The sequence below is a fragment of the Girardinichthys multiradiatus genome, chromosome 21 (assembly GCF_021462225.1).
Source record: "Girardinichthys multiradiatus isolate DD_20200921_A chromosome 21, DD_fGirMul_XY1, whole genome shotgun sequence".
Classification (NCBI taxonomy): Eukaryota; Metazoa; Chordata; class Actinopteri; order Cyprinodontiformes; family Goodeidae; genus Girardinichthys; species Girardinichthys multiradiatus.
In genome coordinates, this window is record NC_061813.1 from 8,832,810 (window position 1) to 8,859,701 (window position 26,892).

At 41.7% G+C, this 26,892-nt stretch overlaps 1 protein-coding gene across 7 annotated transcripts in view; it reads left to right on the plus strand.

The window, feature by feature from the left end:
• The window catches only part of znf438 (zinc finger protein 438), a 43,731-nt gene extending 18,637 nt beyond the window's left edge, over positions 1-25,094 (plus strand). For 3 of the 7 annotated variants that reach the window (XM_047349675.1, XM_047349674.1, XM_047349676.1), the window contains exons 2-4: positions 7,735-7,832; positions 19,311-21,052; positions 21,204-25,094. In XM_047349675.1, coding sequence (XP_047205631.1) covers positions 19,338-21,052; positions 21,204-21,795 — 2,307 coding nt within the window. In that variant the 5' untranslated portion in view covers positions 7,735-7,832; positions 19,311-19,337 and the 3' untranslated portion in view covers positions 21,796-25,094. Of the gene's footprint in view, positions 1-7,734; positions 7,833-8,138; positions 8,161-18,016; positions 18,181-19,310; positions 21,053-21,203 lie in introns of all 7 variants that reach the window. The other 4 variants (XM_047349681.1, XM_047349677.1, XM_047349680.1 and 1 more) reach the window with 3 other exon arrangements.
• Positions 25,095-26,892: the final 1,798 nt, after the last annotated feature.

The window sequence follows — 26,892 nt, forward strand, 5'->3', positions numbered from 1 at the left end:
TAAGACCTTTCATGCCATATTGCTGATGAGCCTCATTATCCCTTATTCATCCCCTAAGAGCTTCACAGCCAGTGCATTTCCACTAGTTGTTTCCACAGTGTTAGAGAAGTGTATTTAATTCAGCGATGAACAAACTATTAGAGGTAATTCCAAGTATCAAAATGAATGGTATTAGATGTATTTTTCCTGTCTTTTATATTCAGAGCTCAACCTAAGCTCCTGAATCTTCCCTTTAATGTGTGGACATGGTTTTCCTGTTAGCAGGAAGTCATCATGTCCAACATGTATCTCTGTAGCTGGGTGCATGATGATAATAATAGACAGAAAAGGAATACATGTATTTTCATGCCAGCTGCCCACTCCACCTTATTGTTTTTTGTGCTGACAACCAGGCAGGTTTGCTGTGCTGCTGCCAAGATTGGGGGTCTCTGGTTGCCCTGATAGCGTTTGGTCCCTGGAGGCCCCCAGCTTGATGTGGATAAGAACATCAGCCTTGTCCAGAGTCAGATCCCTGGCCAGTTTGAAACGTTCAGCAGCCAGGACCTGGTTCCAATAGAGATCCACTTGTATTTGATTGGACAAGGACATCATCAGATGTGTAATGTAGCTTTGATTCCTGACAGCACTGTTTCTCCCTGTGTGAGTCTGGCTCTGTGCTGGCACACATCAGTGCCTGGATGTTCCCTCAGAGAAAGAGCCCACCTTTCTGTTCTCCCCCACTGTTCCTTTCTTTTCTCCATCTTTTCCCTCAAAATTATCTTTCTTCTTCTCTGTCTCCCCTCCCAGTTCCTCGTCAGATCCATGGGGTTAGATCTTTATCGCTTTTCTGCGAGTCCTGCGAGGGGAACCTTGAGGGTCTCAGTGGGATCAATTTAAAAGGGAAGTGCTTGTCTCTCCTCCTCTCCTTGGCCCTCATGGCTGATTGGGTCCGCTCGCCAGGAACTCGCAGGCTTTTGATCTCAACCACCCCCGTCACTGCCTCCACCCCTGCTCAAGGTTTTTGTTGGATCTCGGCTCTTAAAAAAAAAAAAATCTGCTCTACTTTCTGAGAAATCTGGGCCCCATCCCCTTTTCTCTTCACCTGTGAGAGCGGAGGAGTCGTTTTGTAAACCCACTGGGTGGTATTAACAACCTATGGCGTGATTGACTTCTCTTTGAAGATGCGAGAACAATCTATCTCTCCAGGTAAAGGTAGACTGAGAAGGACCTATGCTCCTCAGGCAGCTCTCTTGAACAACTAGTGGGAAGTTGCTGGAAGCATCAATGTATTATTCACTCTGTAAGGAACGGCTGTCTCTGTTACAAAGAGAAGAAAAGTACAAGGTGGGGCCTGCAAGCATTCCCCTGCTGGGCAGCATTGAAGTCATTCCTCTCCTTGTACAACATGAACAGTGACCCTGTAGTTAGGGGGGTACCTTCAACTACAAAAACATTCTGGTTCTGCTTGTCCAATTTTCTAACACAGTTCTATCTTAAATTTCTTTCATAACAAGCCAGGTCTCATGTTCGTGACTTTTTGCAATCATTTCTTATGTTTCTCTTTAATTTGCTTTCCAAGGCTATAAACTCAGATAGCTCAACGACTTGAAATCACACGGTCAACTTTCCAGCCCTTGTTGTCAGTTCTGGCAAAAGCATCTTTCCTTTACTTCTGTTTGACTCGTAGACACTTCCTTTGTAAAGATGTTCTGTAAGTTTCTGAAAATTGTTAATGATGACCTTTGATATAAGGTATAGATGAGGATGATCTGGTTCAGAGCTGGACACTTAGTAAAAAAATATTTTCTTCAAGTATTATTAAGTATGTAATATGCTCCTGTTTGCCAAATATTTACAGCAACTTTTTTCCACTGTCTGATATTAAAGCTTTATTTGCTAGTGAGAGGGAAAACATTTGTTAGATTTTGTGTTATTTTCTTTGGCGTCACTAAGGTTTTTATGCCTTTTATTCAATTTGGAAAGGCCCAGACGGTTTTTTCATGGCTTTGTAATTCTCCAACCAGTTTATTCACAACATTTGACTTCAATGGAGATGCACTTGTGGAACACCTTAAACACACTGGTTCCCTGTGTGCAGAATTGTGGACCTCCACATGTCTGGTTCTGCTTTGGGTTTTGTCTAATGGCAGAAAATGTCACGTCCATCTGTCCAAGCAAGTGTATAAAAATACCAAACACCTTGGGAATGTTCAGTCATCGTGCCGTTCAGGAAGGCTTCCATGTCCTGCAGATGAACCCATTTTGGAGCTAAATATGTGTTTTAGAACCAAAGCTAAACACTTTGTGAAGATGTTGCTGAACCTGGTTAGAGAGTGACTGTGAACAATGAAACGGCAAATTAAAAAGCCAGATTACAGGTTGCAAATACACACAAAGACCTTTTTTTTTTTTTACGTGTTGTAATCTCAGCTTATGTAAAGAAAGTAATAAATAAAAGACAAATACATACTTATTCAGGCATTTAGCAAATTAAATTCTGTAACTACAACAGCTTATTGTCTCGAAGAAACAAATGTTCACATAAAGCATAATTGCTTTCGCTTGTATGCAAATATAATAAAAGGACATGCTCATTCCTATTTCTTCAAGACCTTTGACCTTTTTATCTAACATAAGGTTGGAGAACCCCCTACTTTGTTGGGGTGCATATGCTTTAATGTAGGTCTGTAGCTCTTTGGCTGTGGTCAGGGTCAGAACCCTGAACAGTGTGACATTCAGATTGTTTTTTCAGTCAAAGATTTCTTAAGTCAACTTGAGTTAAAAATAACCTTTTTACATATTTTAACCAGTTTCCTTTCACTTGTTGTGTTGCTATTCTGCTTTCACTGGTTGGTCTGTTGAGTTCAGAGAGATAAGTGTGAGGTGCAGATTTTTTTTTATCATAACCAGGCCAGACCACAGAGGGATATTTTCTATTTTATCCCATTTTAAAGATGATGAATGTTTGCTTTTAATAAGGAAATTTAATAAAATGTTTGTTTCAGTGATTGAAATGCCCCGTATATTATGATTCTGTGTGATTAAGGTGGCTCGCAGAGGTCAGGTTAGGGCAGCAGAAAGTCTCCCTCAGTGTTTGGATTGGAGTCAGGTCTTGTCACCCTCCTGCCCCTCGTCCTCCCCCTCCTCTGTCTACTGCCAGGTCACCACAGGTCACACCAAAGTTTTTCTTGTCCTACCTCACTGACCTCTCATCTCTTGGGGAAAAAAAATCCTGTCAAGAGTCAGGATTAAAATTCCAGGTAAATTTAGCCAAACCAGGCTTCAGGTTTCTCCTGCCAGTGTTTTTTCAGCTCTTATCACTTGAGTCTCCCTTCCTTTCTTGCCGAAAGCGCAGACTTTCTCAGCTGCTTAGAGAAAGAACTTAGAAGTTCTAGGCTGCTCGGTTTCTTGTTTCGGCTGCTGTACAGAAAAGCACCCTGAATTTCCAGGCCCTTTGGGTCCCTCGATGATGACATCATCGGTGTGCTTGTGCACTAATTGAGGTTTAATGCTAGAGTAGAGTAAGCAGGGCTGTAATTTTCCTGCCCTGGCTTGGAATAGATGAGAGCTTTTCATGTGGTCTAGGCTAATTTAGGCTGCAGTGCTGCAACTGTGGAACACTTCATACTTTAGTCCCTCACTGTCTGCCAAGAAATAAAAGAAATAAGGAAAATCAGCCCATTTGTAAGGTAATGTTAAGGACTTGGCATTACCAACACTCATACCAATAGCAGAACTGACTTATTACTGGGAGGCTGAAGTAAGTAAATCCCAGATGGGACTTAAGATAGATTGACGCCCAAAGAACAAAAAAGTAACGTGTACGGAAAGAAGATCTTAAAATAGTATCAATCACATTAGTTGCCATACTAACAAAACTTTTAAATACAGCCCGAACAACAGATTTAGAGCTGAATTCACATATTAATTTTGCATAGGGAAACATTTAGGAAAGGTAATTTTGAGTGCCTATAAAACCAGCATCGATAATCATTTGCCCACCAAGACAAACTCTCAAATCCTCAAGCAAAATGTCGGGCTCAGACCGCTAGCTGCGCTTTATACTGTATGCCATATCAGACTTTGTGTCAACATCAGGCTTGTTGAAATGGAAAGCCTTAATCATGTGTAATCACCAACATCACTACGTTGTGACTAACTGCAAAGGGGAGGAGTAGTGGTAGGGGAGGGGACACCTTAAAAACCTGCAGGAAGCCTCAGTAAGCCAAATGATGTCGTTAAGTTAAACCTTATATTTCATCAAATAAAGCAGCCTGAAAGTTGACAAAATAAGCTTTTCATTCACTTACTAACAGAAATGTTACACACCCAGAAGCTATAGTCAGATTTGGACATCGTTGGTTGCTAGGTCTACCAGACATGGGTATGTAAACAATATGATTTACTGGCAGGTCTGGAACCAACATCAGAAATCTTAAATGAGGGCAACAGGAGCCAATAGATGTGTTACAGACAGTTTCCAGAGCATCCAACAGTCCGTCAAAACACAAGCTGAAGGTCTCCAGACACAAATGACAAAAAGAGACAGGGAGTTAATAACTTTAATTGTATAACTTCTAGATATAACCTGCCAACACTCTTCAATGTGGAAGTTGGTATTGCAGGAAAAAAAAAAAAAACATTTTCAAGGAAAACTGTATATTCTTCAGGGTGACATGTCAGCTGTTCAGCCATCATTTCATCCTATTGCAGTTTTGGTTGTTTTGTACCAGCATTTTTTTGGGCACAAACAGAAGCCATCTGCCATAGGATGTTGATTCCAATTCAGTAGATAACTGGAAGGCTGAATGTATTTCAGCAAAGTTGGTCTGGTTTGTTTTGAGCTATCAACCTCTGTCTGGATTACATGCTGGATTTAAAAATTGGTAACCTTTTGGAAATGTTAAAGTTCTGGTAAAGACCTACACTCTCTACGGAATCCACTGATGTTTACAGTGAGCCTAACCGTGGTAGTTGTGCTAATAATTGGTATAAACAAAATATAGATATTACAGAAATACAGCACAGCAGAAATAGTTTATTGACCAACGCAAACAGGGAATTGTATGGATCTGACTGAGTATCCAAATAGGCTGCAAATGACATTGTGCATTTGGTTTCAGCATCTCTTTAGCGTACAGTGGCTGCAGTGTGTGATTTTCTTTTTTACAAAGTGTCTGCTGACTAACCTTTAGCACATGCATGACCTCAAGCACACACTGACCCTGTTGTACCAGGACCTGGCTGGCCTCTGCCTGGGCCAAGGCCTGCTAACTCCAATTGAGACAGTAGATACGGTTAATGGATCCTGTCAGGGTTCACATAACAACCTCCCGCTCAGCGGCTGAACCCATCAGTCAGACCAAGAGAGCTGGGCACTTTCTGGGGCTACTTGTATACGTCCTACTAAAGTTAACAGTGGGGGTTAGTTTGCGATTCATGGTAAACTGTACTTTAGCCTCCAAGCTAAAGTATGAAAGATTGCCCTTACTTTTAATACCTGCATATACAGACAGACTTGTACTTATTCTACTTTGAAGTCTATTTTTCAGCTTTATTAGAGTCATGGAGTATTATAGGTTGAGCTTTCTTTGAGGGCAGTTTAGGTGTGATGTGTGTATGTGCACTATGGTAATACTCCTCAAATATGTGTAGAAATGCATTCATTTTAGCCATGCCATGAGCAGGATCTGGCATAAACTGCCCTGTCGTGTTCTGCATTTAACCAGGAAGCTAATACTTGTTAATTTAAGCAGGAGATGAATGTTTCCCATTTGTTCCCACCTTGTGCCTTGTTATTATGAGCATCTTTAAAGTGGATGGCTTGCTGTGTTTTCTCATTTGAATTTGTGGATCAGAAAAAAAACGCATCACATGGCCTGAACCTCCATTTCTCAATAATTTATCCAGACAACTAGAACGATTGTTCTATGAATATGCACTAAAAATTTCCTTTCCTGTGCTCTTTAAGTTTTCTCTGTATTCCAAAGAGTGTGTTCATGTGAACAAATATACAGCTGTGTGTATGCAGCTCTTTTCTGCCTGAAACACAGGTGTCAGGACGAATTAGCCCTCCCACAACTGAACGCCAAGAGGGCTTAAGGATGCACCACAGGTTCTGCTGAGTCGCACACGAACCACGGTGTCTGCCTCTTCGTCTCTGCTCCCCCTCCTTTGCCACCCCCCGTCCACTCCAGAGTTGCTCTAACAAGGTTGTTGGAAGAGGATAAGGCGTGTTAAATGAATAATTTACACAAAAGAGCGCTCCTTATTTATTTAATATGGCTGAATGTGACTGAGTGGGCAACATGCGTCCCCAACTACAAAGACACTGTTGGCTAAACGAGCTCTCACTCAGCTTAATTGAGGGCCAAAGCGACAGGCATGTAGAGCAAGTAAGGGGTTGCAACGGAGAGTTTGTTCTGTGCATCTCCAAGTGCCTGCACTCTCAAAACAGGCCATGCATAGCTGAGCCAGTGTGTAAACCACATCGCTGCTGCCTTCTGTATTCTCAGGGTTAATACATCATGCCTTCAATGAGCTCAGGTAAGATTAGAGCCCCTCACCAATCTAAAAATGCTTCCTGAAATGTATGAGATAGCTTGTCGCCTGTGAGCAGGTCTGTAAATTTGACTAATCAGTGAGTTACCTCTGATGTTTGCACAAAAAACATTGAATAAAAACGCTTGAAAAATAAACTTTTTTTTCCACTTTTTAACAAAGAATCTTAGGGTAATTTCACACAGAAACCAGTGTGAATGTGCATTTTTTGTTACCTTCCAACATATCACAGTCCAGTATAAGAGAAATGGGATAAAATATGTCAGCTACAAGCCCTGAATTGCAACAATGTTTCTATTTTTACATATTTAATATTAAATGTGAGTTAAACTCTTTTCAAAAGGTCAATGTTTTAGGTGTAGAAAGTATCATCTATTAGTCACTATTTTTACTCCTTTTTGTCATCTCTTCATATTTGGTCATGTCAACCAAAGCTTAGCCACTTAACATGCTAACAAAATGTTTAGGCGGCTCGCTAGCTATTGACTTTTCTTTCACCTTAAAAACAAGCTTTGTTTTTTCTTTTTTTAATTAGTCTGTGTAAAATACATCTCTGGGAACAAAGGCTTAAATGGATCATAATATACTGATGTTACACGTTACCTTCAATGCATCACGAGATTCAGCAAAAGTGCAAGCATAGTAAACCTAACAAAGCACAAAGAAAGCTGTAGAATATACTGTAGTTTGCAGAGGTTCATAATTTTTGTTTTGTGAAGCTAAAATAAGACTGTGATTAATTAAGTGTGCTGTACTGCCTTGTTAGCACCTCCAACAGTCAACTCAAAGGCACAAGTTCCCAGATTTCCAGTATATTGATACATTACCTCCGGCTAGCTGCTGTGGCTAACACAGGCTAGTTTCCTTAGCGCCAAGCAACAGCTCCAATTAAGAGTGAAGCTAACAGTTTCGATTAGCTTCAGCCTTTTACTATGGCCTGTTTTAGCTACAAAAAGAAACTAAAAGCTGTATTTTACAATTGTGGTTTTATTCATTGGGTTCTAGATGACGGATCTTTGGTAAAAATGTAAATTTCTTTTGAAGCTATGGGAAAGTGTGTCCAAACTTTTGACTGGCAGTGTATTGCACATTTACGGTTCAAGGTTTCATTCCGGTCACTTGCGCAAAAAACTGTTTTTTTGATTTATTTATTTGTTCACAACTGTTGCTAACGTTGTTGTTTTGTGTTGGCAGAGGGAGAGTGGTGAGTGGGGGACAGGACCACTACCAGGACCCCACCCAGAAAGAGAAGGGCCAGGGGAGCCGCTGAGGACGGAGGAGTCTTTCAACTGGTAAATGTTTTGGTTAACATGCTTGGAGTTGTTAAAGACTAACGTTACTTAAGTTACTTGGGTTACTTAAGGTTACTTATTGTTTATATCAATCTTCCATACTGGATTTGTTGTCCTGTTGACGGACCGAAGGGCATGAATTGTAAATCTCCATAAGATCTAAAGAGAACACTGTAAAATTCAGTCACATATAAAGCAATATTTTTATCTAGTTTTTTTTGGTTTTAAGTAGAAACTTTGTAAGAATAAATATGTGGGAAATCCAAAATTTTCTTAAATCAGTCTGCATTTTTTTTTTGTCAACAGAAAAAAGAAAACCTACTGATCAGTAAGGTTCTAGACAAATTCCTTCACATGCTTTCTCTGACATCTTCCTCCTGTGGACAGAGGCAGCCCCTCTCAGCAGGAGCGATTCTTCACCACTGTTTCTGTGTGTGTTTCTCAAGAGAATAAAGTCCCACAGCTCAGATTGACCTCATTATAAAAATAGCTTGTCTATCCAGCAATCCCAGTTTCCGCTTTGTCCCCAGCCTTGGATATGAACTGATCCTTCCTACCTCCTGCTCTCTTGTCTATCATGTTTTTATCTGATTTAACATAAGATTAAAGCTTATGCAAGTTCTTGTAATAGTAACATTTCTCCTAACCCTGCCATGCCAACTCAGGCCCTAATCTGTGATGCCTTTTAATCATGAAAACGTCTATGCTACTTTTCAGATTGTTTGCATAATCTGTTCCCATTGTCTTCTGGTTAAAGAACTAGTTGTAATCTTTGTTCTTATTAACACTGCTGACTATAAAAGAAGCAGATAACGCCACTTTTAAAGTCTATTAAATGTAACAGCAGCCTCAGTGATCCTTGCTGTTCAGGGCTGACTTCAATCCTGCCAGATTGTATTCGCTGTTGTTTTAATGACCTACCAGATGCTTGATTATAGAATTTAATAAATGATGAAAAAACCTTATGTGTTGCCTTTAGTTAACCCAATAATATGTTGATGCTACTGGTAAACATGATGGAAAATGTGTAGGACTGCCAAAATGATTTTAATAATGAAAGCCATTATATGACTATTTTGTGTTGAAACGCACATCCCCAGTTTCTCTGGGGATCCTCTTTAGAGGACCAAGCAAACACTTTTGCTACTTAAACATTTCTTTAAATACTGTAACTTGTATGTGGTAGGAGTGATTATCTTCCATTGCCAGGCCAGAGTTGTATCAGCCACGGCTAAACTTCAGTCTTTTTTGAGCAAGGTGCTTTCTTGACACTATTCAGCAACAAAGGCTCATTGGGTCCAGTTTGAAAGTGTTGTATGAAAAAGAAAAACTTTTAGACATGCAGTACAAGTGGTTGCATGACATCCTCATGAATGCTAGGGTCAGATGTTTCCCAGCAATACACTAAAGAAAATGTCTTCCTGCCCTGCTGTCTGTTTTTTTTTTTTTTGTTCAGCGGTTTTTTCCAGGCTGGTTTACAGATAAAACTACTTTCAGCTGAGTTCTTGTAAACATGTAACATATTTGCATTATTTTTCTGTTACTGATGACCACTCTGATTTCTTTGTCCAAATGGGTGACATGTACATATTCTAGTGGATAAGTCTTTCACAGTTTTGTTAAAGTTACCACCAAGTCTGAGCATTCTTGTTTCTGCTCATCTTTCCTCTGTGTCACCTGTTTATCCACAACCTAATTCCACTAGCAGAGGTCATTTTATGTTCATTAGGAACAAGTTGGTTTGCCTTGACCTGCTTTTAGAAGCCCAGGCGTCACCTCAACAGAAGAACTGTTGTTGGTATCATCTGCATAATGTTTGGATCTTGCTCCATGTCTCCAGGAGCCAGCGTCTTTAAGGATGTTCTGCCTTCCCTTATCGCCCTGCTTAGTCTTCTGTACTAGTATGGTGCTCCCTGTGTTCTGAAGTCATCAGAAGAGACCAGAACCACTCTTGTCTGTCCTTCACCGCTAAGTTAACTTGTTTGCATCTGTGTTGCGTTGCCCCGTGGGGCACTTTCCTCTCACCCCACCCCCTCAATCTCATATGTTCTCCTCCCCACCTTTGCTGTTTTTCTGTCCCAGGGCTCGTCATGTCCCCGAACCTGCTCTAATTAGCATCCTACACAACACTGTTTATTTACCCAGGTACTTTCAGACGAGGAGGGAGGTGAGAATGAAAGAGTTGGGGAAAAGGGAGATTGAGAAAGCTGGAAGGATATAGGGCTGGTAACAGGAAGAGAGGGAGAAATGATGCAGGCAATCAAAGAGCTGTGAGACTCCCTCACTCCAGATGAAGGGCGTAATGATGGTTAGAAAGACATGATGCTCGGAGTCGAGAAAGTGAGACGCAGAGAAGTTTCCCGCCTCTCCATGCCTCCCCTCTGCCTTTTACAGCGTTTCATCTGAGATGCAGAGTGCCTAAAATTGGCTGCAAGTTGGCAGCTTCCTTCCTTCTTCCCTTTCTACCTTGCTTCCTTCCGGGGCCCCCATTAACGTTCTCCCATTACATCGGTAATCTTTAGGCTGGGGCTGGGAGTGCCTAGCATTCCTGTTGGAGGAAAATCCACCTCAGTCTATATATATATATAGGAGACAAAACTACAGCAGTGCTTTTTTAAAACAAATAGCCATTGGGCTTAATGTCACAAACTGATGGCTAGACATCCTCCTTCAGGAGTTTCTGCTACAGAGCAGAAGTCATGCTTCTCAATTGCAGAAAGTCATCCAGGTCCGGAAGCAGCTAAGCAGCCCCAGATGATCACTATGGCTCCCACTCTGCGTTACTGGCGTCCCAAAGTCACAGAAACAGCTAGGTAACCCTTCCCACCCTAATGAATGACAGTGGCTCTCTTTTTATCTGTTTTTGAATTTAATTCGATTAAGGGCATGATGTGTTGTTGTTCAGGCCTTTTAGCCTGTTTCACATAGTCAGACAGGTTCTGTTCAAGTGATTCTTGATTCTACAGGTCAACCTTTAATCAGGCTAATAAAATTAAACTTGTTTCAATGTCTGAAGCCAGGTTTATATTGGACCAGTTTGCTTTGGAAAGCTTTTTTTCCCCTAATAAAGGAAATAATCATTTGAGAACTACATTTAGAATATAGTTTGTGTGAAAACATTTTTGTGCCAAAAAGCAAAAACAGAACAAACTCAGCTCTGTACATTGAGCACAGAAGCCTTTTCATTCTCCAGCTCTGAACTGTGACATTGAAATTGGCCCAAATACCTTCGAATTCCATGAATATTGAGGTTGCATATTGAGAATTAAAGATCTGTTGAGTTTCCATGGTGTCAGCTATACGTCTACGCTTTTGCCCCTACCTACTGTCATCCATTGGAGGGATTAATCTATTTCCCTGTAAACAGAATAGGCCTGCTTGTGTGATCCATTGCTTTCTAAATCTGTGTATGTTTCCTGTTTTGTCTTACAATTTAGCCTTTTTTAGTTGTACATATTATCTCCCCAATTCAGACGACAACCTGTCCAATCTCTAATCATTATACTTGTTTTTGTCTGTTTTCCCCTCCTGTGCTATGAGACAGGCATGTCGTCATATCCTGCGTCTTTCCTGTTGCACAAAGCACTAAATGACTACCTGTCATCAGTGACCCTGCAGAAACAAAGTCTAATACTTGGCAGTGCTGCATGCTGCAGTATGGGCTTTTTGAGTTTGTGTTGTTGCTCTATATTTTGATGATGTGATGAAGTAAAATAGTCTGTTTTCATAGACAGGTCTCACTGTCCATCCCCATGTCCAGTTCCTGTTTTGTGCGCTAACCTCTTGGAATTTCCTCTCCCTTTCTGCTTTTCTTTCTATTTTTTGCTGTGACTCTTTAGTGCTGTTTGACCTATTTAGTGGAGTCCAAATGTCACAGTAAAGGGAAAGGTCAGGTAAAGGTTTTACACTGAGCTAAGTCTGAATAGCTAATGTAGTCCTGGCTGCCTAAGGGTGTGATGGTGTGGGGTTGCAAGTTGTTGACACTTGAGACCTTGAACACACACCTCTCCATGGTTACACACATTCAAACACACTACTGTCACTCACGCTCTAGTTCAATGCCACTCAGCTCTGAGCCAGCAGACATGTCATGTGGCCACACGCGAATCTGCCTGCATTCACCCGGATGATTGGGAACGTTTCAGCTTCCCGGGAATGTCACATGGCCTCGTTGGACACCGGGTCAGAGGTCAGCGTTTGTCAGAGGTGTACAGCCTTCTGCCTGCATACGGGAGGGTCCACTTGTGTATCAGTGCTGGAGCATATCTGTTGCATCCTCTTTTAAAGCGTTTTCTGTCCTGCCTAAAGTTACTGAACTTGAGAAAGCACATCAGTTAAACCTGAAAAGAAGTGCAATCATTTCCCCATTTCTGAGTCCCTAGTCAATACAAGCAGAAACAGGCAATCCCATTTTGTGTTTATATATGAAGTATTGCAGGTCAGCTGTGGGATTTCTGCATTGATCAAGCAGCCTTCACATGTAGGAGAGAGCCGCTGGATCCTAATTGGAATGGATTTGTCCTCTGCATTGATTTTCCCCGGTGACAGTAGATGACATACAGTACAGTGATGTGTTTTTGTGTGTGTACCTAGTTTTTGTTACCTGTTTAGTAAGTTTATTGGTATAATCACCTACCATGTCTGGACCTCATTGGGACCAAAGCTAGGTCCTAATGGATGAGATGTCATGTTTGGGTTAGGTTTAGGCATGTACAAATGAATGAACGTAAACAGAATCTGAATACGGATAGAAATGCTAACTTTTTGTTCTTCTTCCAAATACCACATGGTGTTATAATGACCTTCCTGCAACACCTTTCACTGCTTGTTGTGTGGCAAGAAGGTAAAATGGAGCAGCTGGATGGAACTGAATCGACTGGCATTTCTGTGTGCTTGTGTGTATGTGTGTGTGCGTGTGTGTGTGTGCGCACATTTGCCTGTGTTTCGTGTAGCAGAGCAGGGTGTGGAGCTAAAAGCAGTCATGAGGAAAATGAAATCAGTGTTTTACAGAGGTCCTTGTTTCATCCCTGGGTCCTCTGAATAGGCTAACACACACACACACACACACACACACACACACACACACACCTATACACACCTACAGATGCACTGCATGCGAAAAAAGGAAAGATGAACAGTTGACATGCATGCAGGACGTTATAACTAAGCTCAGGTTAACAAAGGATAATAGACCAGCATCATTTTTTTTTGTTAAGTTGTCAAAATGTTCATTTAAATTGTTTTAAGAGACCAAAAAGCCAATTTTGTTCATCTTTTATTTACCTATCTATAATTATCTAATCCGACATGCTGGTTTTATGTGTTTGGAGGTTTGTTTGAGGGAAGAGAAGGAGGGTGGTAAAAGATGGCCGCCGGACATGGCTTCTCACAGCTGGCTGGTTCCGACCCCCCATGATCTCCCCTCTTATCTAGCCCAGATTCTGGCCTTTTCATCTGGGCTAAAACCTGGGGAAGCTTGGCTTCTACTGGGGTTTTCAGCTCTTTGTCCTGCATACACGCTAACAGGCTTCATTCCAGACCCCCTCCATCCCCCGGCTCTATCTGGGAGTCCCAGATGAGCTTTTCTCTCACCTACATGGAAGATAACAAACCCTACACAACTCTACTTTCTGCTTGGTTTTGCTCAATGCACTTCTGATCAGACTTTGAAAATCCGTAGCACAAGAAGGAAGAAAAGATACCACTGTTGTTTTCTACCGTTTCACTCAGGAATGTATATAGGTATAAACAAACTCTTTATTGTTTTGTATTTGGGTCCTGGCTGCTTTCAGGAGAAACGGAGCTAAATTGTTGGACTCTGTATATTGAATTGTAGCTTGCTAAAGTGAGGCAAAGTGTAAAGTGAACACATCATGGACCCAAATGCAGTCCTCTGCATGTTGTGAAATCTCAGAGACTCGTTCACCCTGACTAAATTGCATTACTGACTAACAATTGGGCCGTTGTTTTAGCTGATCAGCCCATTAGTCCAGGCTTGACCAACTCTTCATGTGACCCAGGTCCAGGTTGAACAGTGTATATCGGTGTTTTTGTCTGCGTTCAACATGCCATTCTATTCTGCTCCAGGTGGATCCCTGATCTGCCCTCCTGCTCAACCCTGACCCATTTCCAGCCTAAACAACAGATCCTCACCTCTCCCCCTTCTGCCTCTACCTGATAATATGTCTCTGTGGTTCAGCCCCCACTTTCTCTCCCCTCTCCTTCTGTGGCTCACATTTTCTTTAGTAACCAGTCTTTTTCTCCCTGGTTCCGACCTCTGACCTCAGGCATATCAGACCAGTTGGTGTTTCAAATCGAGCAGCAGATTGAATAGCATCTGTGACCTCTGTGTGCAATTCTTTCCTAGTCATGCCTTGGTTCAGGTTTGCTTTTTATACTTTTATACCAGTGAAGCAGAACCTCTAGAATGAAATTGCTCATTTGTTCAAAAGGTTTGCTATGGAACAATTACCGTCAATTAAGCTCAAGTATAATTTCCTAGTTTGTTCTGTTTTTTGGCGCACATTATGTTCTTAATTGGTGGTAAATTAAATTGACTGGACGTGATTTGATGAGCACGCAGACGTGTCTCTGTTGCTCTTAGAGGTCAAACTGTGTTAAGGAATGTGTTGGCCAGGGGGAGTGTTGTAAACAGACAGCAGTCAGTTGATTTACCTTTGAGGTCTGGAAGCGAAGAGAAGAACCAGCCACCCAGCCTGGGTAAGACGGTAAAAAGCTAAAGGAAATGCTGCTGTGACTGAAATCCTCTCTGCTATTTATCTCTTTCTTAGTGTCATTATGAACCTGATTATTGCCCACTACTGTTACATCAGCAAATGAGAGCAAACACTTGTCTGTTAATCCTCTATCCTCATGTCTCTCCTTTGCTTAACCATAAGATGGAGAAAGTTATTAAAATGGCCTTTAGGCTAATGGAAGCACATAATAAGAAGAACAACCCACATTATCAGTCAAAGTCTAAACATAGCGAACATAATGGTTGTATGGTACCCAGATTGCCTGTTTTTAAACTGTAATGCTGCTTGATGATTGATCTGTTCAGGGAAGTGAACAACTAGATGGAGCTTAAGGCAGTGCAGTCACTGTCTGCATCAGCACACCTTCTGAGATGCTGCTCGAAGAAAGTAAGGCTTGTTCCAGAAACCCTTCTTCCTGCCAGGCCTGAGATGTGAGGTTGAAGGCCAGTAATCCGTTCTTTCTCAGCACACTTTGGCAAAGGTGCTTATTGACAGGAGCGCACAACTGCGCTCTGGAAGCGTGTTCCCCTTTAGAACCGCCAACCAGGGTAGTGACAGGGTCTTAGTTGTCAGTGTATAATAGGTCAAGTCTTCCTTTTGGCTCAGTGGCGGGATGTGGTGGTGATGTACAGTCTGTGTGACCAGCACACGACCTATCAAAAGTTCATTATGTCATTTTATGCCTAGTGTTCCATGGCAATGACACACCCCTCTTGATTCTTCGATGACTGCTTTTGTTATTAAAGCTCACATCTTCGTGGGGAGTGGCTGCCTTGATTGGGGATTTGTGAGCAGCCAGAAGGAGCCTGAAGATGAGATCTATCAGCCAGATCACAAAACTGCTTTTTGAAACATGTTTTTCACAGGTGTCATCTTAAAGCTGCGACTTTAGGGGTATTATTGACTGTCTGCAGCAACAGAAACGGTTTTCTCCCACTCTTTCTAATTATGCCCATCCAGTATGTGGTCATTTAATAATTTTGTTGCAAGAAAACAAATTCTTAATAGCAATGCAGTGATGTGAACCCAGATAATTAATTTAAGACGTCGTGAAATTTCAAAAAAATGATTATTAATAGGAGATGCACTGCTCATTTAGCAAGTTGTCTCACTACGTCCATACTGTTGAACTACATTGACCTTTGGCTGGACTCTCCGATTTGTCCACAGATTGGACAGACTAATTCTGCACATTTTTGAAAAGCTACTTTTAAAAGAACTGATTTACACGTTGACTTTTTCCCTTAAATGGAGATAATCCTGTATCCCAAATAATGAATCTAATATCATTATGTTCCAGTGTCCCTCATCTGCTGTAGCTTTAATGTAACATTTAAAGCAAACATGGAGTTTGCTCTACACTTACAACCGCTTTATTAGGTACAACTGTTAAATTCCCTGTTAGAACAAGTAGTTCCTCAGCCGATTAAATGGCTGGACATCAATGCATTTACGAATGATGTTGTAGTTGGTGCCAGACAGGCTGGTGTGAGTCTTTCAGCAACCCAGCTGGGATTTTCCCACAAAAGCTGTCCTTTGGGTTTATGGAGGAAGGTCTCAAAAAGGGAAAGAAATTCAGTTAGTGGCAGCTGTATGGATGAAACATAGCACATTGAACTTTGGAGCTAGTTGGTTCCAACAGTAGAGGACCACACCGGATCCCACTGCTCTCTGCTCTGAACAAGAAACCAGGGATACAGTTTAAAGCAAAGTATGGTAACAAAAAAAAGGAAAAACAATACCTGGTCTGATGAGTTACTATCAGCTGCGACATTCAGGTATTGTTGTCAGATATACCTCATAAAGTGACTTCTATGCATCTGTTTATTTAAAACAACCTTACTGGTTAACTATTTCTGTCAATGAAACAAGAGCAGACACCAGCAGCACCACTAACGATCCCTCTTACCTTAGGGGTCGTTTAAAGTTTGAAATTTACCTCACACATAAATGGTAAAAACGGTTCTATTCATCTATCAAGATTATAAAGATTGTGTAAATTGGAGATCATTTCAGGTAAGAACATTCTAAGTGGGCTGCACGGTGGCACAGTTGGTAGCACTGTTGCCTTGCAGCAAGAAGGTCCTGGGTTCAATTCCCGGCCTGGGGTCTTTCTGCATGGAGTTTGCATGTTCTCCCCGTGCATGCGTGGGTTCTCACCGGGTACTCCGGCTTCCTCCCACAGTCCAAAAGCATGCCTGTTAGGTTAATTGGTAACTCTAAATTGCCCTTAGGTGTATGAATGAGTGTGTGTATGGTTGTATGTGTGTTGCCCTGCGATGGACTGGCGACCTGTCCAGGGTGTACCCCACCTCTCGCCCATAGACTGCTGGAGATAGGCACCAGCTCCCCTGTGACCCACTATGGAATAAGCGGTAGAAAATGACTGACTGACTGACATTCTAAGTCATACCTCCCAGGCTTAAACTGTACCATCCCTCCTTTCCACAGTGGAATCAGAGTTATTGAAGCTGAACTTTCTTCCGAGAGCCAAAAGTGACAAAAGGATTACGATCCTCCTGACGACTACTCCAGCTGTTCATACACACCTTATTATTCCATTCCTTAATATCCAACAGTTTAAATTAACATTGGAGTGTTATTCAACATGCATGGCGTTTGCCGATCATCCCTCTTTCTATCCTTACATAAAACGCCCAGAGAAACACACATCCTGTGGTTTTTATTCCACTCTGTGTTCAGCCAGAGTCACAGTCAAACTAGAATTAACTGTCCGCACAGAGGAGGAATATCTCCAGTTTTATGGAGTCGTAATGCGGTACGGTACTGTATAAATAATCTGCCAGCACAGAAATACTTCCAGCTGTTAAACAATACGCCTGAGCAGTTTCTCTTTTCTTCTCCTTCGTTTGAGTGAAAAGAATCCCTTTTATTTATCAAGAAATGATTACTTAAATATTTGCCTTTAGTAACACCTCCAGATTGTTGCTCTTTATGCTGATTATTGTTTCAGAGTGCAGTTTGAACTTTGACTGGATCAGATGCTGCGATTGGATGTTGGCTCATATTGTGAAATTCAAACCTCAGCCTCTTTTTTTGACAATTAGGTGCTTTGAAGTTTACCTTCTGTAATCTTCTCCTTCTTTTGATATAATGATGCTGTATTGATACAATCATCGGGAATTTCACTCTTGTTTTTATAGGCATACCTGTGGCTTTTGATTGATGGACGGAAACTCCATGGTTGATTGAGATAATAAAGACTTGTGTAAAACCTCACTTTGAGGTTACTGTTTCCCCACAGAGTTCAGGCGTATTCTGTATCACCACTGTCAGAATGGCAGAACAGTGTGGAAAAGCATTACCCTCACTGGGAAACCATGAAATGGTTGGTGAATTGGTGAACAATTCCAGATAAAGTGAATCCAAAGAATTCTTTTTTTTTTTTTTTTATTTGTTTCACAGGACAATCCTTATTGCCTTTGGTCAGGCAATGGAAGGGGCAACGAAGAGGGGAGCCCCTCTTCATCTCGTAAAGGTCCTGCCTTTGGGCAGCTTTCGCGCTCCACCAGCTGATTGTTCCAGGAACTGATTGTGAGGTGCTGGGGTAGGGGTGGTGGTTGGAAGGGGTAGGTATTAAGCCCCCTTCAGATCCTCAGTAGTTACCGTGGCAGCCTGCTGAGTACATATCAAAGGGGCAGTAGGTCCTTAGCCTGGGGCAGTGACACTGTGCTGTGTGGGACCAAAGACCCATGGATAATAGGACAGCTTGTCACACTTGTTAAAAATCTGTGGATTTTTTTGACAAGGCTTTTTTGTGTCTGTCCTGCTTGGGTTGCAGAGTAATGAAACAGTGTGGCAAACTAAAATTTTATGCAGACAGGTCACATATATATATTAAATACATTTTTACACAACCAAGGTATTCAGTAGCAATGTCAATTATTTCTGTTCTTTTTCTTTGATTAAAGGGATTTCATTCTGCAATAATGCTTGATGCATCATTGCAAGATGGAGCTGCATTAATTAGTTGAGTTTTTTAGCAAGTTTCTGATGTTACCTGATGCAGATTTCCCTTTTGACAACTTTAATGTAAGAAGATACAGTTAAGCCCAGAATTATTCATACACCTGGCAGATGTAGGTTTAAACAGATCGTTTAATTGTACAAACATATTTCTTCTGATTGAAAGTAAAATTTACATTTTAGAGCGGCCCAGGCAGAGCTCCGACTTGAATCTGTTCATAGAGCTATCAGAAAGATAGCTTAGAAACAAGTCTACGAAGGGTCAAATAAAAATAAAATGCTGGCCTAACTGAAGAAGGACTGGATGTTCCATGACAGTCAAACAAAGCAACTTTGCTGTAATATGTTCAGCCTTTCTGATACCTGGTCAGCCTTTCTGATACCTGCTGAAAGTGAATGAACCCCAGGTGTGTCTCAACATACCATAGGAAATACCTTCTTACATCAGTGTGCTTCCTCTGCCTTCATTTTTAAAACATCTCATTAAGTTTGAGTCTTCCTTCAGTAACAGCCTCCACCCTGAAGAGTGTTGTCGTTACTACCGCTCAGCAGGGTTTGGATAACCAAGCTAAAAATGACTGATTCACTAGCTGACATCCTGAGCATCTAATGTTTACTGTCAATGTTGATGTGAAAAGATCACATTAAAGCTTTTAAGTGTGAATACAGAAGTTGGCAGTAGAACTAATGTAGAATGTCTTTGTTTTTTTTTGTTGTTTTACATGTGTTTCAGTTGGTTACAAGTGATCCAGCCCATCAGATGAAGAGCCTTCAGTTCCGGAGCATTGCTCCTAAGGCCCCAGCTGTGGTGCCTTCACCCTCCCCTTTGGCCCCATCCTACCAGCCACTGTCTGCTCTACCCGAGGCTACTACTGCCTCTAGCCCCAAGTCCATCCTGGTACCCACACAAAACTATGCACTGATGCAAATAGCAGGCCAAGAAGGAACATTTTCCCTCGTTGCACTTCCCCCTTCTGTCTCCTCTCAGACTCCACATCAACAAACCCAGTCAATCCAGAAAAACCTCAAGTTACCCATTCCCAGGTATCCATCAGCAAGAAATAAGAGGACCTCAGAAAAGCTCAAATCACCAGTTGCTGCCAGTACAAAAGTTCCTCTACTGGCTCAGACCAAGTCAGTGGGGTGTGGAACATCTGCAGTGTCAAAGCTAAAGCCAGAAGAGACAAAGGACATTACGAAAGAGCCCTCTGAAAAGGTATTTCTGATCGACCCAGCCTCTGACATCTCTGTCACTGCCCTGTTACCAGAAAACACTCTCCTCTGTCCTGGTTCTAAGTTAGAGCGAACGGCAGAGGCCAATGAGCGACCTGCTTCAGCTAGCCTTATTCAAAACCTCCAGTACCCTTCTGCAGCTCTATCAAGCTCCACAGGCAAACCTTCAGAGGAACCTAAGACCACAGTGGGGCTGTGCCAATCTAAACCAACTGCAGCCCAGCCTCAGAGCAGTATCACTGTCCTGTCACCGGCCATCTTCAGTAAAGCAGTTCAGATTATCCCAACCCCACCTAAGGGTAAACTGCCCATTCTGCCCTATTCTAAAATGAAGAGCTCCCTGATTCCAGCTACTAAGCTCAACAGTTTTTCTTTAGAGAAAAAAGGCCTCTGTGGACAGGCAGGACTCTCCACCTCTCTTGATACTATGTCCAAGAACACAGAGAATCCTGAAGTCTTGAGGCAAAACCTGGTCCCAAACTCCATTCAGCAGGCCCAGACGAAGCCCTCACTTATTCCCGTTACCCTCCAGAAACCACCTGGCAAGAAGAGAGGAAGGAAGAGAAAGACAATGGAAGACATTTTGGCTTTTGAAGCCAGAAAGAAGAGGTCTTTGTCTTTCTTTCGTAGAAGGGTCCCTGAAAAACCTCCAGCAGTAATTCCAGGCTTCAAACAAAAGGAAGTTGATATTTCCAAGAAGTACCGAAGTATCCGACCCAAGCCTATGTTGGTTATGGAGACAGTTCCTCAACTGGTGAGTTTGCCTGCACTAACACCAGATGGTCAAGAACAGGAAATCTTACTTGGTCATCAACTCTCTACTGCTGCCACAACCATGGCCCTGGACTCTTCCCCCCAAACCGCTCCAGTAACCCTTCACCTGAGAGCTGGTTCCAACCCAAAAGTGTTTATCGGGAGTCGTCCGCTCCACCGCTGCTCTATCTGCAGCCGCTGTTTCCAGTTTAAGCATCACCTCCAGAACCACATGAACACTCACGCAAACAGTCGGCCCTACATCTGCCCCCTGTGCCGCAAAGCATACGCTCACAGAGGCAGTCTTAGCACACACATGAAGCTTCATCACTCAGAGGTACGACCACGTCGCTCTCTGTGCTGCGAGTTCTGTGAGAAGGTCTTCGGATATGTGGGCGTGTACTTTCGTCATCTGAGGGAGGTCCACAAGGTGGTGCTGACCGTGGAGCCGTCAATCAGTCGTCATGAGGATGACATGTCTTTAGAGGGGTAAAGTCACTGTTGGATATCTATTGAACCTGTGCAAAGCCTCCTGACCTTTAGCTTGAAGCAGTTTTTTGAAAGGATGTCAACATATAGAATACATTTCTGAATATATAGATTGATTGCCTAACTGAGGATTTTTCCGTTTTCTCCACAGAACCATCTCACCGGAACCATCAGACGAACAGGATCGGGAAGACCCTGTGGAGCTGCAAATCAAATGCGGCCGCTGTCAGGCTTCCACCCCCACCTTTGCTGACATGAAGATGCATTTGTTGTATGTGCATGGGGAGGAGGTCCACATTCGCGCTTCTGATGGTAAGGTCCAAAGTGTCGGCCGTGAGGTGGAGAATGAGCTGGTAAAGCATGCCGCTCACTATTGGCGCCAGCTCAACGAAAAGCGCAACCTGGTCAAGTGCGGCAGCTGCGACGAGGAATTCTTTTCCTTCTCCAAACTTAAGAAGCACATCATGTCCCACCACCGTGTCGGGGACAGTGAGGACGATGAAACTAGATCATCCTCTCCTGAAAATTCCGGTTACTTGGGGGTTCTGGCAGCCGGGGAGGCCTTTAACTGTGTTCTTTGCAGCAAGGTACTGGACACTAAAGAGTCGGTTATGGAACACTGGAGGAATGATCATCACTGTGAGCACACCATCCTGCTGTGGGATGCCCTGAGCTCCTACTCTGGACAAGAAGAGGGGGAGGTAGATGGAGATTTAGACATTCCTGCTCCAAGCCCACGTTAAGCAGGTGAATGGGCGAGGCCTTTACTGTAGCTCCTCCTCATACTCACTCAGTCCTAACAATCAGCAGCACAGGGATGGAGAGGTTCTCTTATGGCGTTTTAACACTAGTTTCATCTTTTACAAGGTTAGAGATGATGAGAAATTAAAGGAAAGGCTGTCGAGTCAAAGGTGAAGCCTGATGTTACAAGTCGTAAGAGAATATCTCACTACGTTAGAAAATTAATTTTTATTTTTCGGATTGCACTGTTCTGTTTTAGGAGTGTGAAAGTATTAAAAATATTATTTTTACTTTTTATTTAATCGTTATTGTGGGTAATATTAAATCTAACTGACACAACTGTTAATACTCAAGGGTCTTTTCCTCTAACCTACCTAGCCATGCAGATCATTTGTTTTTTTGTGCTGGAGTTTCACTCTGTGGAATTATCCAGAAAGTAAAGTCTGTTTTGTTTTCAAGCCATTTATCCAACATCCAGATGGTGGTGATACAGAAAAACTGGATGCATCAGTGGTCCTTGTTAATTGTTGTTTGCTTTGTTAGCATTCGGACCCATCAACAAGTACCTGTAGACAAGAGTCCTATTTTTAAGTAAATGATGTCATTTTGAAAAGCTTTGAGCACAGCCAACACGTTGTGTTAAGTCTGCATGGTGAGATGCCACTCGGAGAAGGTGAGGAAATAAAAATACACAGCAGTAGGATACTGTCTACTATTACGCTGGCTGACAGTTTTATCCATTGGCCTAAGGTCATCCAAGATAAAAAGAAATCTGTTTGTACAATCCTGACGTAACATTTTTCATGGAGTGGAAAATCCAAATCCATGATTCACAATTAGAGCTTTCAGCTCGGCACTGAAGGGCAGTCTGAGGGTCCCGTTTCTTTAAAGACCCATGAAGGAATGATTTTGTAACCAGCACCAAGTGACATCCCTGTGGCCTTGAAAAGAAGAAAAACTTTAAAAATGGAGAAAAATGTGTTATTCGTAGCACGGCTAATCATCAGTATGACTCCCTGTAGGCCTCTTTCAATCTTAATGCCTGTATGTGTATTCTATGAAATGCCAGGGTCTATTCAAAATAGTGATTGTAGAAGTGAGTACTGTTTGCTGATTTAGTAAATGCGCAATGGTTCGCCTACCTGTTGTTGCCAGCTCATGTATGCACCTGTGGAGTTTTGTGCACCCAGACTGAGTAGAGTTCATAGAAACTGTTGTTAAATCCAGAAGAATATGCTATTTTGTACTTTAGATTACTACAGAGAGTATTTATGCTTGTGATTGGTGATTACAGAACCAGCACTGAAACATTTGTTTGTTTGCTTCACTATATTTTGAGGGAGGGTTGTTTTACAGGGATAGCTTGGATTAAATGGAGTGAGCTTTGGAAGTTATCAGTAATGCTTCCCTTGCCAGAAGCAGGAGGGGTGGTAGCTTCACTGTAGGAGTAAAACCAAGACAGCTCCATGGTGTCACAGTACTTAGACAATTATTTAACATGATGTAATTGCTTTTATTTAAAACAGAGAAGCACCATTATTCCTACTGCTGATTAAGAAAAATGTTCCGTTATGTTTATTAGCATTGGTGTTCTTTGACTTAAAACTAAGTTTCTTTTGGTTTTCAAGTGCTTAATGAGCAGAACATTATCCTTCTATGTTATTCTGCTCTTTATAGAGCAAGTAGAACAAGCTGTTAGCTGAATAATTAGTTGGGCTACTGAGCATGCAGTCAGCTGTTTTAAAGACTTGTAGCTAGTCAGCTGTATATTTGAAACAGCACTGCCTTAATATGACTAATGGTTGATGCTTCTTTAATTTCCACATCACAACGGTCCGGTTTGACGAGCAAAAATATTGCCAAACAGCTAACTTTTAAACAAGGGAATTGCTCATCAGCCGTCTTGCAGCCACCCGATGAGCAATGCACAGCAACAGGTGGGGGAGGGCAGGGACTTCTGTACTGTAAAAATAGTATGGTGGAAAGTTTCTGTAGTTTTGAGACTGTCCTTTTGTAAGCTAAAATCTACCTTTTAACACAGATGGCCGGCCCACACCTAGGTGGTGAAGGGTTAGCGGCTTGTCAGACAGGCCCCATATCAGCTGATTTTAGATATATAAAATAAACAATCTTATCATAGGAGACCGCTCTATATTAGTTGATAAACATCCATGATTTTGCAAGAAACCATTAAGTTTGTAGCTGTTTTCCCAGCTCATCAATATCTATGTTGCTATACAACGTTCCATTGCAGGAGCCTATTGGCTGTATAAATCTTCCTCATTGGCAGTGACTTGTCACTCCACATAGAGGGGGGCACGAGATGTGGTGTCGGGGTGCCCTTTTTCTGTTCAACGGTGTTGAATAAAGAACATTCCTGTTCTTTTCCTAATCTATAAGTTGTTTGGAAATTATCCTGATTGGACATTGTTCAGTAGACAAAACCTAATGGTCTGTTGGGGAGGATGCAATTATAGAGTTATATTCCACAGATATAAACATTTTCAGCTTCAGTTGTTTCAAATCGTCAGCTAAAATTTTAACATCTAGTCCATCTGACATCAGTCTACGACGGATAAGGTAGCTATTACTGCTAACTTCATAGAACCTCACTTCAAAAAACTCCAAATGATCCCTGTAATGTCCTGTTTCTGGGTTGTGATTATTACATGATATGTAGCTCTGTTACCATATGTCTGTGTTTGTGTTTCATATAAAAATAGTACACAGGGTCAAGTGAATGTACCTGAATGTTAAAAAAGTGACCAAAAGTAAATATATATATATATATGCTATATAGACATTATTCTATGGGTAGAATATATAGATATATATATTGAGAAGAAAATATCTATATTTACAGAGTCCCTAGTGAATTAGCTGCTTTGTTCTGTCCACATGGAGTGCAGGTGCAGATAACATTACAACAAAAGCCATGCAGATCGATCTTTGTGTGTCTGACAGGAGATGTAGGAGGGTGGGCGGAGGCCAAGGCATGGATGGGGGTCAGCTACAGTGAAACTACACTGTGGGATCATCAGTAAATTGTCCTTTTTCCTCAAGCCCTTAACAGCAGGCACAAAGTGACAGAGTTCAGGGTCAGTCTCTTCGTTCCTCAGCTACACGAGGAACATACGCCACTGTCGGCACACGCTTGGAAAGTGAACATCATCTTTTAACATGCTGATGGTCACCGAGGAAAAACAAAAACAAAGAAAGGAAAAAAAGACTGAAAGTGTTTGTGCTTGTGACTGTTTGTGTACCTGAAGAACCTAATGTGAGAATAAAGTTGTTGACAACATTGTGTTGAGACAGTTTTTAATGGGACAGTAACGGATTTTCCCTGTTAAAATCCCCTCTGAATGGGTAAAGCTTACATGGCAGGACTTCTTGTACGTAATTTACATGTACAGTAGGAACTGAAGAAGATTGTAACAGATAAAACTGCAGTTATCAGAAGCACTTACTGAACCGTGTAATCCGGAACATGTAAATGTTGCACCAGGCAATTTGAAACAATGTGTAGCTCTGCCTTTAAAAGCGCCTTGGAACGGGCTAGCAGTGATTTACTCAGCATTCAACCTGGCCTGAGTCTCACTTGGCTGCTAACAGCTGGCTGGTTGTTGATTCACTTTAGTGTTTGAATTAGAGGTGTGAAAAGAAACGTAAAACCCCTGAGATGCTGCCGAACAGTTTGGTCTGAATCTAGAGCAGACAAATAATTTTAAACGGGACAGGAGAGGCATCCAGCACATTTAAAAAAACTGGTGATCTACAGCCTCTCACACCATATTTAAAATTGCTATTATTGGTTTAAACCAAAGAAATCCCACAAACGACCTGTTGCCAAATGTTCTGACTTCAAATGTTTAAAAGTAAAGGGTTATGAATGGATTTGGAAGGTTCCTCAGGGCCTGAACCCGGCCTGTTCTGCAGTCCATTCATCTGTTTTCACCAATTAAAAACCCAGTTTTTTTTTTTCAAGAAAAGAAACCAAAGCTAATCTAATGCATTAGCTTGTTTAGCTTCGGGACACAGCTATAATCTAATGAGTGGTTTTAAAAACTAAGCATTTACTTGGTTGCAGCACGAAGCAGTGAGTGGAGCTTTGCAGAATCTGACACATTTTTTATTTTGGTCCAGATTTTCTTCCGATGACTGCTGTGACTCATGCTGAGTCTCAGGCAGCATGATGAGTGCGACAAGTCTCAGCAGATTGTCCTTTGTACAGCTTTAACTGTGGGAATCCTAAATGAGCTTACATCTCTTGGGTTACAGAGCCCTATTCTTCTGTCAAACGTTTTGACACTTTTCATAGTCGATGCTCTCTTTGCTTTGTCCCGTTTAGGTTAGCTGAGCCCCTACAATTGACAAGAGGCTTATGGGATGCATCTGAAATCTAACAGCAGACTTAATGTAACAGATTTTATTTAGGCGCTAGCTACAGTCTTGGCTGTATGATGAATTGTTAAATCTCTTTTCTGTTTTAACAGAAGCAAATGGAAACAAAAATAATAAAAGTACTCAGAAGTGTTTTCGAGACTGGTATTAAAGTGGAGAGGTGTGCTGTAAGCATGTGTGGAGTAAAGGAGGATCGTGGGGGAAGCCAAGAGCTGTTGGTAACCTACATCTGCCTCACCTCTGTGCTCTTCCCCCACTTAGTGGGCCTTCCATCTGCCTGCTTTAGTCTCAGTATGTTTAGATTTCATAAACGGTGTCTGGGAGAACTTTACATCTTTACACACACTTTTAACGAGTGGAAATACTTCATGAATTAGGTTTTTTTAAGGACTGTTTGAACAGGTCTTTTTTTCAGTGTAGGTTTCATTTATTGTTCATTTTCCTTCATCCAAAGTAAAAAAAAGTTATACACACATGCTTAAAGGTATACATACACATCCAATAATATTTGGTTAAACGCCTCTTACACTCATTTAAAGTGGTTATTTTCCTGTTAAATACGTGACCTTTAAGCATAGTCCATCTATTCTATATTGGGGTGAGCACACAGCGATTTTGGATGTGTTTGTGATTATTCTCCAGATGACACACCTAATCGTGTTCAAGTTTCAATAATCCAGCTGTTGATTTAAGATCCA